The following is a 19145-nucleotide window of genomic DNA, read 5'->3' as shown; positions in this document are numbered from 1 at the left end:
AATGTGATTTAGCCTTTGCCTGAGGCTAAATCCAAGAGTGGGGTTTTGAAGGTGAGATATGAGAAGAGTGAGCAGTGGAGAACAATGGGGAGAGGAAAATGAATTCCAGAGCATGATGCTTCTAAAATGCAGAGAAGCAGAATTCTATCCGGTGTGATCCCTCATAGCTTAGTTCTGCTCTTCGCTAACACTCACGCTGGGTAGAGCAGCTTTGGTTATACAGGTTTCCTGCTAAATAACAAGTTTTAAGCACATTTGTTCCTAAAGAAAGAAAAGCAGTGGCTCTGCAAGGTGGAGGTATGCTAGCACTCTCAGCAGGGGCTGTGTCCTCCTGCCAGCCGATGGAGTCAAGAGGAAATGAATTCTCGTGATGGCCTTCCCCCGTAATGTGGATAAACCTTGTCTAAACTGGGAACTTGACAACAGAATTCTCACTGGTTAGGGAGCACAAGTGTAGACAAGCACCTGCGACTGGATTTGGGATTATACTAATGAAGCTAGGCTCTAAGCTAAGGGCCGCCGCAGGAGAGCTGCAGAGGTAACTGGGCACAGTACGATAGGGTACAGGAACTGATTGCTGTTGGGATCCAGAGGATAATGTCTAGGTGGCTGGAGTGAACTTTGAGAAACATCAGACAGATGATGATTATTTTGTATTTCCAATGTTAGTAGCCCAGGCCCCTGGGATCCTTAGCATTTTGCCCAGAAATTGCCAATTTGCTGCCCTAACTCTGCATTCTTACACCACACAGCATGTTGTTGATTTGCACAGAGATGGATTTGATACAGTTGCCAACTGACTTTTCATCTGGTAACACTAGCCATCTGGTGGCCTGTTCATTATTCAAGCTGCCTTGCAAAACTAAATCCGCTGGCAGATAATCCTCTCTCCTCATCCTGATTCTTCCCTCAAAGAGGCATTATAAAAACCCTCTCTGGGTATCGAGCAGAGGCCACAGAATGAATGCGTCTGTGACGCAGTGGGAGGAGGTGTGGAGCTGGCAGAGTGGGTTGGAAGGTGCTTCACAACTAAATGTAAGGTGTATATTTCCACGTTAGTGGTTGAAACACCTGACAGCACAGCCTGCATTTATTTGGTTTCAGCAATCAACGCTTTGAGCACCTGGACATTTTGCAAGCTGGGCAGTTATGTCAATCAGAGCAGATCTATTTCATTTGGCTTGTAGGACATAGAGCGTGGAGAGGGAATGGGCTCGCGTTCAATGGGTATGTGCATGTAGCTCTTTTTAACATCAGCTGGAGTTAGCGAGAAGAACATAGAGCTGTTCCAAATCAAAGGGGTCCGAGACAGACCCTCCTTGGGGGAAAAGGACGGCAGAGAACTGGTGCCCCAGTGCCGTATGACTGGCCTGTGGGTGACATCTCTTGCCGTCGCTATCAACCTTACTCTGAGCCAGATCCTGCTACTTTAGAAATCAATAGCAAAACTCCCACTGCCCTCCCTGAACAAATGTGTTGTCCAAGTTCACATTTAAATCTTGCTTTTCCCAAGATTTGACTTAAATTTGAGTTTGTGATGTTAGCAGCCTCAGGCTCTGGGTTGAGTGCTGTAATGCGCTGATAGTCCAGCATGAAAGGGGTTAAGCATCTGTGATTGTTGGCTACAGTACAAAAATATACTGTATTAAAAGCAAAATCGTCTTTGCACCATTGGCATAGAATCCAAGCAAATGCCAACATGAATATGGATAAAGTGGAATGCTAGCATCCCAGTGAATTGATGCCACGCATTTGCAAAAAACTGACTTAAGGGAGTTATTCCTCTGGCTAGTTAAGAATCGAATCTTGTTTGTTACAGTAGTGATCTCCATTGCCCTGAGTAGCTGACATCAGCAAAGGATTGGTTTGGTTGTGGGTTTTGTTTCTTTAATTCCATCCTATGAAATCCCCTGGTAGAATTTTGGGGGCTTAAATGAGAATTTACTTTTGTCCAGTATTTGTCTCTGCCATTAAAGCGGGGATAAATTCCGGCCCCGTGTTTGTAAAACAATTCCATCCTGGATGATGATAGGGGTTTCAGGTTTTCCCTGGCATCCTGAATGTCCCAAAGGAGTGGGCTGTGGAGATTTTCCCATATTAGTCACCAGCTTAGATTTGACCCAGGTCAGTAGTGACTGAACATCGTTAACACCTGACAGCTGTTTGATGGTGCTCTAAAAAAGGACCAGTTTGATGGCAACACAGTTCTTACAAGAACAGGTGTCCACGTCACAATTCGCAATGACATCCTGGCCGGGATTCAATGGCCATGGAGGTTGAATCTCCTTCTCGTCTCTACCAGTGACCCTGCTGGGTTGAAATTTAGGCATTTTAGCAGGGTGGTGTATATGCCCGTGCTGGAGATACACAGAGATCTCCAGCCTCCAGACATAGCTTCCCAGCACAGATTTCATGTAAAGTATCTAATGTGTACGACTGTCATCGGTCGCTTACCTTGAAAAGGCTCAGGTGGGGGTTGCACAGGACCATATTTCACAACCTGTGATGGGAAGAGGTGAGTGTTAGTTACGCAGGAAAAACCTGCATCCTAGAATGCCACCTCCTGTTCTATAGTAGAGCATCTTGAATGCTGCTCACCAGTGTGCAGTAGAGGGACATCTCTGGGTACCCCAGGCAGCAGAGGGCCCCAGGTGAGAGATGCCTACCCACATGCCCACCAGTCAGCAGCTCAGGGACTAACCGTGAGAAACCAGAAAACAGAGGAAACTAACTATTAACTGGGGAAAAGCCCACCCAGTCCTTTGATAAAGACAGGAGCGGCCTCTTGGGGCATCCTGAACTCTTAATGGCTTGTGTTTTTTCTTCAGTGTGAGGGCCAAGGGCTTCCCTCACTGGGCACAGCCCAAGTCAACATAGGGACTGTGAGGCCTTCAAAGCACCAGCCTCCGTGCCCACTACCCCATTTCCCCTACTGCCCTCTCCAGATGTGCTGGGTATTTCGCCTGGGGATCCGTGTAGTCATAGTTCACAGAGCCCTGCTCTTGCTTCCAAACCCTGGCTGTGCTACAGCTGCACATGGACTGAGCACGCTTCCCTGCAGTCTGCTCCGTCCACAGCCTCACGCCCGCTGCACTGGTTCTCCTTTCCCTTGGGGCCAAGGCCCTGCAGAGCACAAGGCAGGGGTTGGGCCATGCTGTGTTATCAGCCTGTATTACTGGCCCTAAAACTGAATTCTTTTTTGCATCTGTAGGTTTAAGCTAGACCTTTAAGGTCATGTTGGGGTGGGGGGGAGGGTTTGCAAGTGTATCATAGTAAGAGAATTTTTTAGATGCAAATCTCTTCTCTGCCTCGGCTTCATGTAGGATTTTCGAGCGGACACTGCCTGACAGCACTGTAGAAGGTACCCGGTGCTGTGCATATTGTACAAAGTTCTTGCCAGGCCAGTACTTCAGTCTGCTCTTAGAAAGGGACTTCCACAGCAGCAGCAGGGGGAATCACGCTGGAATAAAGGGGGCTCGGAGGAAACCTTCCCTGCAAGCAGCTTGTCCCATAAGAGCCTTGCAGAGTTTTTTGCACCTTCTGTTGAAGTTCTTGGTCCTGATCTGTCAGGAGGACACTGATCTAGATGGTCTGATCTAGTCTGGCACTTGCTATGTAAAGGGCACATTTCAGCCAAGAACAATTATTTTGCCTGTAATTTTTTTCTTCTCATTGCTGCTGCTAATTAACGACATAGAATAAATTCACCTCCCTGAACCCAGGAGAAGGAAGGCGCAAAGGGGCTGGGAAATTTGTGTAAATGCAAATACTGTGTCTAGGCTGAGCTATAAAAACCTCCTTTGAGACGTGTCTGAGCTGCTGGATCCAGATACAAACTTCCCCAGAGTGTTTGGATCTGAGCTTTGCTATTGCAGATGTCAGGGTGTGAAAGCCCCCTGAAATCATCACCTCCATTAGCTATACAGCAGCTGGAGGATGTGTGTAGGGGCTTAAACTCTCAAGGCTCTGGCTACTCATCTCAATCTAGCAAAACACTTACGCACCTGCTTAACGTTCACCCTGTGAGTAGTTTCATTGGGTACATCTACACAGCAATAAAAGAACCTTCAGCAGCAAGTCTCAGAGCCCAGGTTAGATGACTCGGGCTTACGAGGCTAAAAGTAGCCGTGTAGATGTTGGGACTTGGGCTGGAGCCAGGGCTCTGAGACCCTTCCCTCTTGCAGGGTTTCAGAGCCTGAGCCCCAATATCTACACTACGCTCTTTAGCCCCGCAGCCGGAATCAGCTGACCAGGGCTCTGAGATCTGCCATGGATCTTCTATTGATGTGCAGACCTACCCATTGCTGCCAAAGCCCTGAGCCTGCTGGGGCCAGAGAATTCATCACCTTGCAGGACCGACCCCTTAATCATACCTTCCGGGCTCTGTTTTGTCTGTCTGAGCAGGTGTGCGGCGCATGCTGCCTGGGGTATAAAGCCACAGAATGAAATCTTGTTTATTGTATTTGGAGCACACCGGTTTGACACACTGTTTACAGGTTTGATAAGGCTGCTTGGATTTACAGAGAGAAAGGAATGTAAGTGGGCCAGTGAGACGCAGATCTGGAAAACAGAATGAGGCAATCAGGAGAATGATCTTCCTTGTCCAGGTACAAAGAACTGGTTACCTCTGAAACGTGCAAGAAAGGTTTTAAAAGTAAACAACTTTAAACAAATATATGGTATTCTGGCTCGCCCAGGGAGTCAGGAATGGAACACAGAGCATTCCTCATCTAAATCATCTGTAGGAATCCAGCCAAGGCTGGTAGGGAGTGGAACTCATCAGCATATATCAGCTGGCAGGAGGTCTGCTGGGAATTTCCAGTCCCCCCGGGGCAAGAATCTACACCTTAGAAACGACCTCCATGATTGGAACCAGCTGGCAGGCCCTACAGAAGGGCCAGGAACTGAATCCTTTCCTCACTCTGGATAGAGTCATATTCAGGTTAAGATTGAGGCCCATTGCAGGGAAATTTGCACTGCTGCTGCCCATGTGGTACCTATTCCGTGGACTTCAGCCCCGAAGGCCCGAAGAGATTAACGGAGGAGCCAGTCTGCAGTCCAGCACTCCCATAACTAGCCGGTAGAAGAAAAGAATATGACCATAACTGCTGTAGAGACTCAGTCTATTGATGAGCATGGTGTAATGCCAAGGGCTGTCTGTCAACATGTCATAGGACTGAGTTGCTCACCTGCTTTCCTCTGTTCCTAGTCATCCAGCATGTGAGAGAATATCACAAATCAAAATCCCTCAAGCTCAGACATTGTAAATGTGCGAGACTTAATTATTAACGTGACTCCTCTCGGAAATGATGGTGAATTGGAGGCAGGGCCTGTGTCTAGGTCAAGGGGGAAATGAAATAAATTGGCAATACAGAATGAAAAAATAGTAGGATACAAACATATCGATGTCCAATACGTTACAAACAAAATGGAGGCCTAAAGTCTGTGCGTGGGCACGAGTGGAAAAAATGGTAAAAATCTTGGACACATACATTTGTGACCAGGGAAAGACTGGAGACCTGCAGAGCTTTTCCAGTCCAAGGTGTAACAGTCACATGTTAGACTGAGCCGGATCCGTATGCAGCTGAAGGCCCAATCCTGCATGATACTGAGGGACTCCTAATGAAATGCTGAGTACCCTCAGTTCTTATGGACCTCAGCTGAGAGCAATCAGTGCCACAACTCCAGTACAGACTCTCACCCTCTGTTTGATGTGTCCTTTTTCAACTGAGATCTGTTTACTCGCCTTGAAGGATAAAGCCTCTTCAGGGTAGGAGCTTAAAGAGGGTCAGAAAGAGAGGAAGGGTTCCTGTGGAGGATGGCTCAGACCTACTTCAGGTGCCAGCTCTGCCACAGACCCTGTGTGACCCTGGGCAAGTGACTTGCTCTCGCCTGGTGCCTCACTTCCCCCTGTAAAATGGGAATCAAAATCCTTCCTTTCTCCCCCACTTGTCTGTCTTGTCCATTTGGACTGGAAGCTCTGTAGGGCAGGGCCTTTTTCCTGCTGTGTGTGTGCTGTGCTTAACACATTGGGGGCCTGAGCTCAGCTGGAGCCCCGCTAGTAGTTCATGTAATAATAAAAATAACGTGGCCAGAGTAATTTTGCTTTAACTGGACTGAATCTGTTTCTCCTTCTGATCTTGCTGTAGGGGCGGCTGATCCTGTCCAACAAGACCGCTCGCACCATTGCATTTTTCTACACTCTGTTGCTGCATTGCCTGGTCTTCCTGGTAAGTGTTTTGGTCTAAAAGGGGAACTAATGACTGCTTACAACTGCAGGAAAATACCCCATACAGTGCTCAGCTTTTCATTTTAAACCAGTAGACGTACGCTTGCCTCTTCCAAGTAAATGTGTGATAGCCCATGCGTCAGTGCACCAAAAGGCCTGTGTGAGCCAGGGGACACGTAGCACGATGCATCCACGGAGATGGGGAGACAGAGGCACCGAGGTGGGAAGTAACTCACCCAGAGTCTCCGTGTGTAAGTGGCAGACCTGGGACTAGAACCCAGCTGTCTCTTGATATCTTTCCCTGATCTAGCTGCTAGGCCGCGTCGTCTGTGGCTACACTGCAGTAAAAGACCCGTGGCTGGCCTGGATCAGCGGGCTCGGGCTAAAAATTGCCCTGTAGATGTTCAGGCCCCAAACGATTGGTTCAGTGCTGCAGGGTTTTTATTGCAGTGTAGGCAACATAACCTGAGGTTCTTCCAAACTGGCGTTTTGTTAACATGCTCGTCTCCTCCCACTCTGCTTTCAGATAGTTGCATAGGATTTCACCCTATTTAAATGCAGGAGTCCTTGGGAATTCCTACAACTCACCAGCATTAGGGCAATCCTTCCACTGGGCATTGAAGGCTTTTATTAATCTAGTCATTCAACATGAAGTTCAGAGTGTAAGAAATTTCAGAAATAAGAAATGTCCCTGTGACCCAACGTGCCGGTCTACGTTTAGCCCACTGTGATCCCATCTTCCTGCTTTCTCACCACGTCCCTTCATCTCTTCACTCTTCAGAAACAAATGGAGATGGTTCTTGAGCTCAGTCAGTCTCTGCTTTGCCTTTCCTGGCAACTTACTACCATCTTTGCCTTACACGCTGCAGGTTACAGTTCTGCTAGTGATTCCTTCTATATTTTTAGATTCTTGTTCCTTTAGTTTCTAAACATTTCCCAGTGTAAATACACACACACACACACACACACCTCTCTTTCATAATGTTAAAAGTCTTAATTAGGTCACTGCAATGTCTCCTTTTCCAGAGGGAATAATTTCTAACTCCACTGTGGGGAAAAGTCCTATGGAACTTAATAGTGTTAAAACCAACCTGGGTTTAAAATCCTGTAGAATTGTAAAAGTCCTATAGAGGTGAATAGACAATGATCTCCTTTCTGTAGACATTTTAAAATTTAGATCATCCGATAGGGTTTAATAGAGAATTATATCCTGGCTATAGACTTCCATAGGTTGGTTTAAAAAGTTACCAGTCTCTAGAAATATCCCATAAAATTCCCTGCTTAGTAGCTGTGTTGCATTAGCCCCTCTGAAAGCTGCCCACACCGTATTCCCCAGTACTAGCAAACACTACAGTATCATTGAATGCTGTTGTGTTTTGGACAAAGGCAATGATCGGCTGCTTCGCGAGCAGTGATCAGCCAACACACAGCATCTTAGATGTGGCAGTTTGGAATTCTAGCCCTCACTCCATAACTTGGAAAGAAGTGATGCTGATGTGCTCGCTACAGTCTTTTGGACTTTGTTTGCCTTTTTTAAATGCAGCTGGGCCTAGTGACTTTTCCACAACAACCCCACAACGTCTTCTGGCTGATCTGCATTTCCAAAGGGAGGAAGCTGCTAATTGTGGATTTGCCTTTCCCAGTCAATACGGCCCCAATCCTGTGATCAGATCCAAGCAGGAAGCCCTGTTGACTTTAACGGGGCTCTGCATAGGCATAGACAGCCTCCTGTGAGGATCAGTTTGCAGGATATGGACGTATAGTCCCAGTATGATCCAGTGGAGTTGGGTGGCTGCCCACTCAGACCAGATAGATAAAGAAGGCCTTAATCTGGAAGTTCCCTTGTGCTCAGGGCTGTGTTCACAGCTCGGTTTTTCCCCCTTTTGTAAATTTCAGTTTCCCCTAACTTAGAGGCCTGCTGAATCGTATTTCTGGAATTACAGTATTTCCCCAGTGGCAGGATAATGCTTTTATGAGTTGCACGGGAGGTGTTAGCAGCAGATGCCCAGGTCTCCAGCTTGTATTTGTAGTGGCCTTGTGCTTTTCTGTCTATCCTGTTTTGAAGTTTTATTTACAGAATTTCTGGGGGCTTATCTGTCATGGCAGGAAAAACTCATCAATAATTAAATGAGACAAGATGAAAGACAAACCAATAGCACAAATATTTCTCTCCAGATTTTGTCAGAATAAAAAACCAACCTGCAGTCATCTTGTGGGGAAGAGAGCAAAGAAAATAAAAAGTTAAGCATCGTTAAAGTTTAAAATGTAGCCGAAAAAATATTAGGCATAAGAATTGCACGGCTGGAATAATCTCATTCTATCTATCTAAACAGTACAAGGCCAGAGCTGCAAAGCCATTGACACCAATGCTCCAACTGCATACACGTAACAGTGGGCTGGATGAGTCTGTCTGATCCACTTCTACCGTTTGAGAAATGTCTTTCCCCTTAATCTAGAAACAGAGGCCTTCACCTCCCTCCATCTGGCTTCCTTTCCACAAACCTTTTCTTTCTTCTCCCTTTTGTGAATTTCAATTAACCCTAATTTGCAGGCCTGCTGAATGGTATTTGTGGAATTAGAGCATTTCCCCCGTGACAGGATAACCTTCTGACAAGTCACAAAGGCATTAGCACATCAGCTTCGGCAGCAGATGTGGAGGTCTTCTGCCTGCATTGCAGTCCCATTGTGCTTTTCAATGAAGTCGGTTGTAAAGTTTTATTTAAATCATTTCTCCACCCCCAATCTGCAGAATTTTAATATTTAAATATATTATATGTGTAATATCAAAGATGGTCAACAGACCAGTGAGACATACAACAGAGGCCACCATACTACAGCCCTGCTCTTCATTAATAGAAGCAAATGGCAGAGAGGTTGTATCTAGACCTACACGCCAACAAGCTAAACATTTCAGAAGATAGCACTTAGACTGAGAGAGAGCTGATTTTCAGAGGTACTGAGTAACCTAAGCTCCTATTGACTTCAGTTGGATTTGTGGGTGCTCAGCGCATCTGAAAATCCGGTCCCTAGAGAGGCCCTTTGCACATTACTTCTGTTGAAGAGTTTAAAGAAGGGCAAAAAGGGATAGAGGCCATCATTGTTTTGGCTTGAGAACTGCTCTTTAGCAGCTTACCCATTGGCTCAGTGAAAGGCACTGTATATGCTTCTATGGCTCTGTGCGTGATATAGTGAAAATCACTTTTCATTCATGGATTTCAGAACACACTACAAAGACGGGCAAGGTACAATATTCTGGTTTTATAGATGAGGGAAAACAAGGCTCGGTGAGGATAAGTTACTAGCCCATGGTCTCAAAGCAAGTCCATGGCAGAGCCAGAATTAGCGTCCAAGACTCCTGACTCCCAGTCTAGTATCACACCAGCTGGACCATACTGCATCAATGGTAGCCTCTTCTCCTGCTAACTCTCCAGTTTATCTCCATTCATGGATTGTAGGCCTTCCCGTTCCTGTAGTCTTATTTCCTTCCCTTTAAGTTGCTCTGTTTACAGAGACCCTCTGCAAATTACAGCATGCAAAGCTAATCCAAATTTGGTGGGCAAAAGTCCTAAAACTCAAGGGAGGGGAAATTGAAGCTTCTGGTTCAGTTCTATTTTCTAAAGATTAACAACACTAATATGTAATAATGTAGTATATTTAAATCTCTTCATAGTGGTAATTAAAAACTGTGTTCCTACCACACAGCTCTTCCTTAATGTGCTCTTTAGTCATGTATTGAAAAATTCCATATTCTTGACTATGTTGAAATCAACCCACTAGATCAGGGGTGGCCAACCTGAGCCTGAGAAGGAGCCAGAATTTACCAATGTACATTGCCAAAGAGACACACTAATACGTCAGCAGCCCCCCATCAGCTCCCCAGCCCCGGCAGTCCTGCCGATCAACGCCTCCCCCTCCCTCCCCGCACCTCCCACCCGCCATGATCAGTTGTTTTGCGGTACGCAGGAGGCTCTGGGGGGGAGGGGAGAGGGGGGAGGAGCGAGGGCATGGCAGGCTCGGGAAAAGGAACAGGGGCCTTGGGGGAAGGGGTGGAGTGGGGGCAGGGCCTGGGGCTGAGCAGGGGGTTGAGCAGTGAGCACTCCCCCGGCACCCTGGAAAGTCAGCATCCGTAGCTCCAGCCCAGTCTATGCAAGGAGCCGCTTATTAACCTCTGAAGAGCCACATGCGGCTCCAGAGCCACAGGATGGCCACCGCTGCACTAGAACATACATAGTTTATGGCTATGAAAAGCCAAGAGATGCCCTTACTATTCCACCCAGCCTATTACTGTGTGCGTTTGATTGACTGGGGAAGACAGTTATTTCTTTAAGGCTGTAGCAAACATTTCTCTAACAGAAATGGAAGAATCAGACCCTGTGGTTATGTAAAGCAATATAGCATCGCAGAGGGTTGGTCATCAAAGTCAGGTTGGTGGCTTATGCTGAGAGAAGTGAGATGCTGGTCACAGCTGCACTAATGTACTGAGGAGAAAGTAAATACAGGGGGCCTCCCGTTGCAATGGGAAACAGTTAACAGCATTTCTTATTTCCTAGGTACTCTACAAAACTGCTTGGAGTGAGAGCGTGGGAAGGGACTGCGCTGCTTACTGTGCTAAGAAGTATGTATGAAAATAGGACAATTCAGTACAATCCAGATTTCAAAACGGTTACTGTCTTGGGAAGAGGAGCAATGTTGATTTAACCCAGGGGTAGGCAACCTATGGCACGCGTGCCAAAGGCGGCACACGAGCGGATTTTCAGTGGCACTCACACTGCCCGGGTCCTGGCCACCGGTCCAGGGGGCTCTGCATTTTAGTTTAATTTTAAATGAAGCTTCTTAAACATTTAAAAAACCTTATTTACTTTACATACAACAATAGTTTAGTTATATATTGTAGACTTATAGAAAGAGACCTTCTAAAAACGTTAAAATGTATGACTGGCACAAGAAACCTTACATTAGAGTGAATAAATGAAGACTCGGCACACCACTTCTGAAAGGTTGCCGACCCCTGATTTAACCAGAGGAACATTTGAGCTTGCAGTCGCTTTCTAAACACATGGTCGCATTAAATTGCAGTTCTGTTCTGAAAAACAGCACCTTATTTCAGCAGATCAGTTCCCTGTGACTACTTTTAAGAGTCTTATCTACTGTCTTTAGTACCAGAAGTAAAGGCTGACTGCTTTTGACTCTTGATAGCCCTGTAAAGGCAAAAACAGTTCAGACAGAGCGAGCTGAATTTTGTTCCTTCTTGTGCATCAATAGAATTGTTTATTAAGTTCTAATCATGACACCTTTGTCAGCAATCGCTAACAGGATTTTAGAGATGTAACCTAAGCCTTAATGTGGTGAGGAGGACGTTTTGCTGGTGAAGATGCACAAGAATAAAACAATCCAGGCTCAGCTTGCTGGAGGGACTGTTTTACTCATTAGAACTGCAAACCTTTAAGACAATAAACACGGAAGCCCACTGTACCATATTTACACAGGCTTTATAGAGCAGAACAACATGTTAGTCAGTTTTGAAATTAGCTGCGGAATGACACATATCTAAGAGATCGATTAATTTGGAGACGAGTGTTTTCAGTAGGTGAGGGCCCAATCCTGCGACACGCATGTGCACGAGTAATCCTCTCACGTAAGTAAGGATGTGATAAAGCTGGGTGAAGATTTTCAGCCACAACTTTTTTTCCACTGAAAAATGTAGATTCAGATTAACTGAAACATGGAGAAATTGTGTCTAATTCACCAAATGGTTTTGGTTAAAAATCCCCCCAAAATAAAAATGTGCTATTTTTAAACGACTTCGTTTCAAAATGTACTTCCATTTTTAAGTATTTTAAATAAAAATTAAACAAAACATTTTGTTTTGAGTCGAATGAAACATTTTGAACTGAAATAAGCTTTTTTCCAGTTTGCCAAAAAAAATTCATGTTGGGTCAACCCAACATGGATTTTTCCCCCAATGTTTTGGAATGGCTAGCAAAACAAAAAAATCCGTTATTTGCATCACCCCATATGTGAGTAAAGATGTCAGGATCAGGTCCCATGATTTGTTTTCAGCTGCTCTGACTAACTCTCAGGGATTTTCTGGTGGTGTAAAAGAGGCTATGCTCCTGATTATGATAGCTGTTGTTGGAAGGGCAGTCTGGCTTCATACCGATTTCAGTGTGTATTGGGTCTTGCCATGGGTTTTGTGCTGATTCATTATTTAACTTGTTCTTTTCAGGTATGCTGATCACTTGCACAAGTTCCACGAGAATGGAGACAATGGCGACATGTGGCAGTGAAGGCTGGAATCGAGGCTCTTCACATCCCCAGGGGACTGTTAATTCCATCAGTAGCATTTGGCCACACTTGTTTCCTGTCCCTGCTGTGACCATTGTGCACAGACAGCTGCTTGACTTGAACCTTCTAAGATTACCTTTGCGCTTTATAAGATGGAGAAGCGGTGATCCCTTCCCCACTCTGACACTCGTAGGTTAGAAGCAGCAATAATGGAGTGTCATTTTGCAAAACCTAAGTGTAAGGAAGCAGATTGCATCTGGAATCGTAGGAATTCTGTGTATTCTCTTGGGTGCTGGTGTCTGAAAGTTTAGGAATCTCCAAAGTAACGCGGGGAGAATTCATCCTCTTTTCGATTAGATTTGCTTTACAAACCTGTAGGAGGTAGGGGACTGTTCTGTTGAAAGCTAACATCTTCATGTAGCTTTTGAGGGCTGGGGAACAGGCTGGGACCTTACTTTGATGTAACCACCACCTCGTAACCTCTTCAAAGTCCAACATACTAGCCTGGCGAAACCTCCCATGAAATAGGGAAAACTGACCGCTTGAAGTTACTGGGCTTTACATTCATTTAAACGGCCTGGTATTAAAAAAAATTGTTCATGCTCCAGCAAATTCTTGAGTGATCAAAGACTACAGATTTTACTAGACTTTGAAATGGCTTGTTGCAAGAGCCTACAATAAACTGTCTTACCCTTTGTGAGGTCAGTCATCCAGAGACAGGAAAACAGTGTTGCCATCCTGCTGTATTTCTTATTGAATTAAGATCTTGTTCAGCTCTGTATTTAATCTAATGTGCATTTCTTGAGGCCTTTGAGAGTACTGTCGAGTAAAAGCAGGCAGGCTTTTTTATTGGCGTTATTGAACTGGAGACTGACTCACACTTGAAATGGACTCGATGTTTAGGATTTAATTGGCATGAGGGAAGTGTTGCTAATAAGCATGGAGCTCATTGGAAGTGCAGTGGGCACTCTCAGAGAATAGAAATGTTTCTGCTGTGCACTAGTTGCTTTGCTGTAAAGGATGTGTTAGCATAATGCAAGATGTCTGACGGCAAACTTGCTTGCATTGCCGCCTGACCGGTAAGTGTCTGACCCTTCTGGGTTGTTCTTCAGCTTGAATGAGTTAATTGTTGACCGTGGGTTATTTGGGGGGGAAATGTGACTGCTCTGCTAATAAGTCATTGATTTAGTTGGGGAAAAGAAAATACTTGGTAAGCAGATTTATATAGAGCTTGTAAATTTCTACTAGCATTCCACATTCCTGCAAGGTGCTGAACACCCTCCGCGTCTGTTGACTGCAGTGATCATTGAAAGTACTCAGTACCATGCTAGATCAGGCCCTTACTCTATAGTTAATAGCATGGTCCATTCTTGCTCAGTTAAAATCCCCATTCTAGGCCAGAAGAATGTTGTTGCCTCTTGGTTAATATTGCATAGCAAACCACACGCATGTGTAGGTAAGTGTGGTTGTATAAATAGAATACGCAGTCAGTCAGTGATAAGACTTTCCATATGCCATGAGCAATGAAGTTCTATTTATAGTTGCTCAGCCTGTAGAAAACAGTAAAATATTAATTGCAATGAAGAAGATAATACACAAGGACCAATCAGCACCTGTCTATACAGAGAGGTTCAGGAAGACTGGGGGCTTGTCTAGGAGAGAGAAATCTGCACTGGATGTGATTACACTGCTACAGATCCTCATCTAGCCACATTGTTACGGTGGAAAATGGCATGTGCACTAGTAAGTTACTAGTGTAAATCCTGTTTTACATTGCAGTGAATCTACCGGGGATTTGCACCCTTTGCAACTACATTGAGAGAGCTATAGCAGCCCAAAAATAAAATCAAAATAGACCGGCCTAAGTATTGGTGTGTTTGTTAAAATGAACAGGACTCTCTACAGTAAACATGCACTTATTTCTTAGGAAGCTGCAGCGTATCTGAGCTGCAGCGTTTTGTTTGTTGTCACTCTGTTTCCTCTCTTTGAATAACTCAGTGATAAGTATTTCTTCTCAGAGATTGTGATCAAAACACAGCCAATTTTCCATAGATTTGTATCCAGCTCAGGTCTGTGCTGCTGCTTCAAAGTAATGTTTATCAGCATTTCTAAGAGGAAGGCAACTTTATTGGAAAGGACTCCAGATTGCTAGAGATTATGCACGATCTCTCTCAGGGCCTGATTCTGTGTGGTGCAGAGCACCTTCCAACTCTCATTGATTTCAGGGGCAGCATATGGCGCTCAGCACTTGCAAGATTGGGACCGTAAAGTAGACGTGAGCTCTCAAGGACCAGAGCAAGTTAGGGTGCTTTTCACATCCAAAAAGATAATGATCTTTATATACAGAATAAATAGGTGTTTTGCTGTACTCGCTAAAAGCGCAATCTTGACACGAATGGGATATTTGCTATGTTAAGCTAGTTTCTTTTAGGTTTCATAGGGAAAGTCAAACTTACTTTATTTAGAAGCTATATTGAGTGTATTAGAATTGCAAAACGTGCTTAGAAATTGGCACATGTAATCTTCCATAAAGGATTTAAAATAGATATTATTGAGCTATGCAAGACGTGATCAAATAAATCTAGACATGCATCAAGACTGATTTGCCTTTGTGGTTCTATTTTTTACGATCAAGAAGCCTCCCAGTTCAATTCCCAGCTACAGGAGGACAAAGTTTGCAGCTAGTTTCAGAAATCCAGTCCGACGGCTAACGTGACTGTGTGAGGTCTTGCGCAGTCGGACGGAGCAGCACCCCCAGCCCTGTGATACAGCCTTGGTCCCTGTTGTGTGAGGACCAGGGCCACCTGCAGTTGAGATGAAACATTCTTTGCTAGGTGTAGACAGGGGGGAGAAAATACCCCACTACGGAGGTGGTAGGGCCATTGCTGAATCCCCTCAGTGCCCAGGGATGAGTAGGCTCTGCCCCTCACAAGATTTTATATTTATATTTTAAATCAAGATCTTCAGACAGTTTTAAGGGGTCAAAGGTTATTTTTTAATTTAAAAAACCCCTCAAACCAGTTCTATTTGCTTTGCTTAATTTTGGTGGTGATTTTTCCCCCTTTCTAATTTTCCTTTCATCCATGACCGAGCCCAAATTTTACACTTCATCCATTTACATGCACGTCTCCTCGTGTATTTGTCTCAAATGGACATGGGCAGCCTTCAGCTCTCTAGAGATGGCAGGAACACACATCTTGTTGTGGGGCAGCAGACAGTGTTATCTGGTTGGGATTAAAAGGGAACAAGGAGGGAGAGACACTGGCTCTCTGCACAGGTCCAGAGGTGGGCAGGCTTCTTACAAATGAGTATTACCTGTTGCATTCCAAGCGCTAATAAAATGGCCAGTTTCAGATGGAATTGTTTGCTCCTATTGTGTCTTGCAGCCTGTTTTGGTCACCTCCCCATACAAACACATTCCCACGGCCTCTTCGTGCTGAATGAGTCGTCACAGACAGCGTTGAAAAGGGAAATGTTTGATGGAATGATCATGAGTAAGGCTACGAATTAGTCACGGAATCCGTGACTTCCAAAGACCTCCGTGACTTCAGCCCTGGTGGCTGGGTGCTGCAGGGTCCCGCAGTGGCAGAGCGCTGTGAGGTACCCCTGCTGCCTAAGGCAGTGGTGTCCCCAAACTCCCAGCCGCTGTGGGCAGCAGGGGGGATCCCCACAGCTCCCCGTGCCATGGAGAGCAGGGGGATCCTGCAGCCCCAGCCACAGGTGGAGGTGCGGGAGGGCTGGAGTTCCCAGCCACCTGGCATTTTTAGCATGAATATTTTTAGTAAAAGTCAGGGACAGGTTATTGGCTTCCATGAATTTTTCTTTATTGCCCGTGACCTGTCCCTGACTTTTACTAAAAATATCAGGTGACAAAATTTTAGCCTTATTCATGAGACAAGAGTTTGACTTGTGAGCATCAGCTTTCAACCCAGTTTTCTTCTCAGCGGTTGGTTTAGTGTCTGCACCGGAGAACTGCAAGACAATTCTCCCAACACCCACAGGGGCTCAAAGGAAAGGGGAGGAAAATGCATGGCTAGAGAAACTTGAAGGAAAGTTAATGCCTGCAGGCCCCATGTCTGCTTCCTTCGTACCCCCTCTCCATTTACCTGCCCCCAGGCCTTTTAAGCTAAGAAACTGAACTAGGAGCTGTAAACCAGCTCTAGACAGCAGCAGCTCACAGTTGCTGCTGAAAGACGTGTCATTTTTCTTTTGAAGTTCCACAGGCAGAAGTAATTCTGTTACGCTGGTGTAAACACAGTAACTCCATATTCACACTGCCGTTAACAGAACAGAATCCAGCCCAACATGTTTATGCTCTTTTCCCTACTGTTTTCTCTTAGCCTTCTATTGGGAACTACTTTGCATCACCGAAGGAAACATTCCATAAATCTCCAGCCCTCTGTAAGAAAAACAACACGCCATTCTAATAAGCCAGGGACTGGGAGAGGCATCCATTTGTCAGCCATCGGTGACTTCTCTGCCATCAGCCTTAAAGCACACCTGAAGTGTGCACCAACAGCCCACTTATGTCCCAGTGAGGGTTTCCTGTTATGTTGCAATGACCTCCCCTTCCCCCATCTGCTCATCTTTCACCTGCTCCAGTGGTAGTGCAAAGCCAAAGCCCCAGGTGCTGAAGGAAGGAAGAGCGGGCATGTGTTTGTAGCCTCTTTAGAAATCTGTTTCTACAGAAGTCTCCCCATCCACAGGCTCGCTGGTCTCTTGGTCACGGTATTCCAGGCATAGAGGAGGGAAGTGGTAATTGCAGCAGCTAGCTCTAAGATGGAGGCTTACAAAGAACCAAAACCGCTCTTCAGCCACTTGGTAATTTCCTGTTAACTCTTACTCCAGTGGCTTAAACACACAACGTCACTCCAGGGCTCGGGGCCATTTCAATAGAACGGAGGGAAGCGCTCCAGGGTGGGTGCTGGAAGTAGGCATGCCGCACAGGAATCTTGCAACAGACTTGACTTACCAAAAAAAAAAAAATCGGTTACTTCAAGCAGCACCAGCCCCTTTGCTGTTTCTATATGAGGGAGAAGAACTGTTGCCTCCTAAAGCTCTAACCATGCAAGCCAAAAATCATTAATTATCAAGGGCAAGGACAGCCTGAATTCAGGAGGACTCTGAGGTCCTGCCTGCATGTATGTGCCAGAGACCCAGGCAAGATTTCGGTGAGTGTCAGATGCCGCTGGGTTTAAAGCTTCTCAATGGCTGGCCGGTGCCCTGTGGAGACATGTTGGGAGAGTGTCCCTTACAATGATGTTCGGAGAATTATATGCTGCACGTGCTGTCGCTGTTTGAGGCCCACTCCAATGGAAAAGAGAATTATTCAAACCAGGCAGGCCAGGGTTTATTTACTTGATTAGCAAGGCAGATGCCATTGCAGAATAGCAGAGACAAAAAAAATAGTTGTCTCACTGAATTATATTTCACTTGGCAAGAGCGGCCAGGCCGGGGAAGCTTGGTTGTGACTCCAGAAATGCCCCCTTAGTGTCTATCATCCCCCTGGGCCTCAGTTTGGTCTCCATAAGACGGCTCAGGAAAGTTCAAATGATTCCCCCGGCCAGCCTATGAATTCTGAATGGACCTATCGTACATTTTAGCATCTCCAAGCTTGTGACTGCATCAGCAAAGTGGCAGGGCCATGATAGCAGGGAACAACTAGACCTGTGATAAATGATTAATATTTATTATTTGTATTATTGTAGCACCTAGCAGCCTCCAACATGGGCCAGGACCCCAGCGCAGGACACAAACAGAGCAGACACACACTCCCTGCCCCCAAAGACACATCCTCGTAAGCAAACCTGTCAGCTGCTAACCCAACGTCAGTTCAGCTCAGCCAAGGTTCTGCTGGCTGAGACTGGACCCAGGTTGCAGGTCAGTCATTCCCTCTACGCTGCACACAGGCATGTAAAGACGTGAAGGACTAGGGAGGCTGCATGCAGACGCTGCTGCCCTCTCCCCAGCAAAGGACAGCCAAAAGGAAACCCCAGCTCAAGATACCTATTGTTTATTTCCGGTTCTTACACTGCACGCACCAGCCCTCAGGACAAAAGTATGCAATCTAGGAGAGGGTTGGAAGTGAAATTGCAGGGTTTGGACTCGATACCAGGTAGTAATCCCTAGCTCTGACCTAGCCCCTTTCATCCATAGATCTCAAAGCATTTTCCAAAGGCGGTCAGGATCATTATCCCCATTTAACCGACAGGGAAGCCGAGCCACAAAGGGACTAGGCCAAGGTCACCCAGCAATAAAACCCAGGTCTCCTGAGTCCCAGTTCAGTGCTCTATGCACTGGGCAACACTGCCCAGGTAAAACACAGTGGGTCTGGTTAGCCCTGGTACAGCATAGCTGGTGAGCAAGCTGAGGACGTGGGATGCATGAGTCTCCATACCCTTCCTATCCCGGCCAGATCGGTCCATTAACTGCTCTGCCGTCACCGTTCTTGCCCTGAGTCAGATTTTCTGGGAACAATCAAGTGACCAGAGTTTCAGTTCTCACTTATGGTAAAACTGAAGTGAGTCAAGTGCTATTCAGATTGCCCTGGGCGTGTGCCCTCCTCTCACGTGAAAGGCACGGCTCTGCAATGACGCTACTGACGTGCGTGGCGACATATGCATCACTCGGC

The 19145-nt window shown here is 45.8% G+C and overlaps 1 protein-coding gene across 1 annotated transcript in view; it reads left to right on the top strand.

Annotated features, from left to right (window-relative positions):
- CUX1 (cut like homeobox 1) overlaps positions 1–15112 on the top strand; it is a 373050-nt gene extending 357938 nt beyond the window's left edge. Inside the window, exons 21-23 of the mRNA XM_026656513.1 lie at positions 6150–6230; positions 10780–10844; positions 12456–15112. Of these exons, the coding sequence (XP_026512298.1) occupies positions 6150–6230; positions 10780–10844; positions 12456–12516 (207 nt within the window). The 3' untranslated portion in view covers positions 12517–15112. The remainder of the gene's footprint in view (positions 1–6149; positions 6231–10779; positions 10845–12455) is intronic.
- The last annotated feature ends 4033 nt before the right edge of the window (positions 15113–19145 follow it).

The sequence above is a fragment of the Terrapene carolina genome, unplaced genomic scaffold (genome assembly GCF_002925995.2).
Source record: "Terrapene carolina triunguis isolate 2854851 unplaced genomic scaffold, T_m_triunguis-2.0 Scaffold231, whole genome shotgun sequence".
NCBI classification, from domain to species: domain Eukaryota; kingdom Metazoa; phylum Chordata; order Testudines; family Emydidae; genus Terrapene; species Terrapene triunguis.
Note: the sequence above shows the minus strand (reverse complement) of the source record. Positions and strands in the feature narration are given on the sequence as shown.